Source organism: Chrysochloris asiatica, unplaced genomic scaffold (genome assembly GCF_000296735.1).
Source record: "Chrysochloris asiatica unplaced genomic scaffold, ChrAsi1.0 scaffold00125, whole genome shotgun sequence".
In the NCBI taxonomy this organism is placed as follows: domain Eukaryota; kingdom Metazoa; phylum Chordata; class Mammalia; order Afrosoricida; family Chrysochloridae; genus Chrysochloris; species Chrysochloris asiatica.
Window position 1 is genome coordinate 831,887 of NW_006408643.1, and position 3,349 is coordinate 835,235.

Consider the following 3,349-nt stretch of genomic DNA (forward strand, 5'->3'; position numbering starts at 1 on the left):
TCCACAGACACACACTCATCTATAAGGTCACACACACACACAGCTGACATGCTCAGCACACACATACAGTCATGTATAAGGTCACACACACAGAGCACACACAGCTGACACGCTCAGCACACACACGTACAAGCTCGCACATACAGAGCACACACAGCTGACACACTTAGCACACACATACACTCATCTACAGGCTCATACACACAGAGCACACACAACTGACATGCTCAGCACACAAACACTCATCTACAAGCTTGTATACACACAGCTGACATGCTCAGCACATACACTCATCTACAAGTTTGTACACACAGACACACAGAGCTGACACATTTAGCACACACACACATCTACCTACAAGCTCATACACACAGAGCACATACAGCTGACATGCTGAGCACACACACTCACCTACAAGCTTGTATACAAACAGCTGACATGCTCAGCATACACACTCATCTACAAGCTTGTACATACAGAGCACACACAGCTGACACACTCAGCACACACACTCATCTACATGCTTGTACACACATACAAAGCACACACAGTTGATATGCTCAGCACACACACTCATCTACAAGCTTGTACACACAGAGAGCACACACAGCTGATATGCTCAGCCCACATACATTCACATACAAGACCGTACACACACAGAACACATGCTGTCACACACACAGATACACAGATACACATTAACGACCTCACAGAGATAGCACACCTTCATACACTGATTCACAAGAACACACACTGACTCCCATGCTGTCACATTAGCACATATAAAGAACACACATCCTTTGGCTCACACGGCTACTAAAGCTGGCCAGATGCTCATTACTGAGTCCACATACAAAACACCCATACAGGCTCACACACCTGCCAGCACACACACACAAACACTGTGAGCTCACACACACATCAGCTCACACACTGGAACCACCATGGGAACGATGACATGCAATTGTGACCTGAGTCCTAATCCTCAGTTCTGGAGTATGGTGGGCACCCACCTCGGCCCTCGGCTGTATATCCTGAGCCATGGGGACACAGCTTCCTGTAGGCAGAGGTGCCAGGCAGGGGACAGAGCTCACAGTGGGCCCCCCAGCCACGGCCCCCCACGCAGCAGCACTCCGCCTTGCTAACTGCCTCGCCGTTGCTCGATGACGCCTGGCACACTGCTTGCAGCACCTCGGAGAAGCAGAGGCCGTGCCGGGTGTCTGCAGAGAGTGGGGCGAGGGGTGACAGGGTGGGCTTACAGATGTCAGATGCAGGACAGATGAGGAACAAGCGAGCCTTGGGCACAAAGGCAAACCAAACCTATTCCTGAGGACAGAATGTGACCACCCTTGGACCTGGAGAGAACAGGAGGTCCAGGGTAACAGGAGGACAGGTCATCAGGGAGGTGGCCAGGTGGGTTCAGGTGGGGTCAGGATGTGTGGGAGTGGAAAACACAGACTTGGGGAGATGGGGAGGGGTGTGTGGGAGCGGAGAGGACAGACCTGGGGGGATGTGGGAGAGGGGAGGACACTTTGGGGAGGGGTAGAAGAGGTATGACCACAACAGCCTGAGGTTGACCCTGAACTGATTTTGGGGTAGGTTGCATGCAGGATTGAGGTGTCCAGGAGGCAGCTGGTGCAGGATTTGGGCACAGACATGGGGGCTGTGAGCTGTGGAGGAGGAGGGTGCTCTGAGGTAGGAGGAGAGCAGACATTGGGGAGGGCTGACATGCGGGCTTACAGAAGATGCCACGGTGGATGGTATCAGGAGACATGCGCACAGAGAGCCTACAGGATAGACCCCAGGAAGCCGCGGGCCTGGGGAGGAGCTGTTCCCGGGATGGGAGGGGTCGTAGGAGCTGGGGCCTGAGGTGTGGTCAGTGTTTGAGGAGAGTGGGGGGCGGAGCTGTGTATTCAGATGAACTCCATCCCCTTCCCACTCCAGTCCCGTCCGTGCCCCAAGTCTGGTGCTCACCCTGGCATTCAGATGAACTCCATCCCCTTCCCACTCCAGTCCCGTCCGTGCCCCAAGTCTGGTGCTCACCCTGGCATTCGGTGAGGGAGGAACTGGGCTGGAAGCCCTCGTCACATACGCAGCGGAAGCTCCCCATGGTGTTGACGCAGCGGCCGTGGGCACAGAGGTCCGGCTGGGAGCGGCATTCGTCCTCATCTGGGGGCGGAGAGGGCTAGGCCAGAGGCCGATGGCCCCGAAGCCAGATCCCACCACAATCCTTCCTCAGCTATGTCTGCGGACCCCTTACCCTGACCTTTCCTCTTCGTAGGGGCCTCATCTGTACCTGCACAGCCCTCCCCGGGGCCAGGCGGGGGCCGCGTGCCTGGTGGGCAGACACACACGAAGGTACCGATGAGGTTCTTGCACACCATGCCACGGGCGTGGCAGTCCTGTTGACCATTGGCACACTCGTCCACGTCTAGGACAAACAACCATGAATGTGTAGCACCGGGCTGTGAGAACCCAGAGGCGGGACCTGGGGAGAATGTAGCCTGCCTCCTGCTCCACCCAACCCCACTCTGCACCGCCCCCCCCCAGCCCAGTTCAGCCCAGGGCTCGGGGAGAGGCCAAGGGAACCAGGACTGCCCCAAACACCACATCTTCTGCCCACGCTAGGATTGAGAATCATCCCTGAGTCTGTCTGGCCTTCCCCAAGGCCCCTGGAACATAGAACCAGAAACAGCTCCTAAGGACCAAGTCCTAACCCAGGATTTCTAGGCATGAGTAGAGTTGATTCCACTCGTGGTGGTGACCCCATGTGTGTCCAAACAGAACTGTGCTCCAGGGATTGGGGCCTTTTGGCAGCAGATCGCCAGGGCTTTCTTCTGAGGTGCTTCTGGGTAGACTCAAACCACCCACCTTTCACTTAGAAGTCAAATGCTTATTAACCCTTTGAATGGCCCAGAGACTCCTCTACTGACATTGTTGTTCGTGATGCTGTTCAGTTGGTTCTGATTCACAGTGACGTCATGTGACAGAGTAGGACTGCTCCCTTGGGTCTGTGAGGTTGTCACTTTATGGGAGAAGACTCTCAGGACTTTCTTCCACAGGGCTGTTGGGGTAGGTCTGGCTGCCAACTTTTTGGTTAGCAGTACAGTGCTTAGCCACTGTACCACCCAAGTTCCTCCTATGGACATGGGTGGCGGTGGTGGTGGGCTGTTGCTCTTTGTTGTGAAGGGCCGTCCTGGGGGTAGTAAGAAGTTGAGCAGCAACCCTGGTCTCTACCTATGAGATGCCAGTAACAACTCCTCCTCCTCCCCACCAAACTGTGGCTATTAAAAAAAAAAATCTCTAAACATTATTAAAAGGAGCTCTGGTAGCATACTGGTTACAAATC

General features: G+C 54.8%; 1 protein-coding gene across 1 annotated transcript in view; it reads right to left on the reverse strand.

The window, feature by feature from the left end:
- FBN3 (fibrillin 3) overlaps positions 1–3,349 on the reverse strand; it is a 93,972-nt gene that overhangs the window by 13,335 nt on the left and 77,288 nt on the right. Inside the window, exons 53-55 of the mRNA XM_006868999.1 lie at positions 2,297–2,431; positions 2,044–2,169; positions 1,014–1,220 (exon numbers count right to left, since the gene is read on the reverse strand). Of these exons, the coding sequence (XP_006869061.1) occupies positions 1,014–1,220; positions 2,044–2,169; positions 2,297–2,431 (468 nt within the window). The remainder of the gene's footprint in view (positions 1–1,013; positions 1,221–2,043; positions 2,170–2,296; positions 2,432–3,349) is intronic.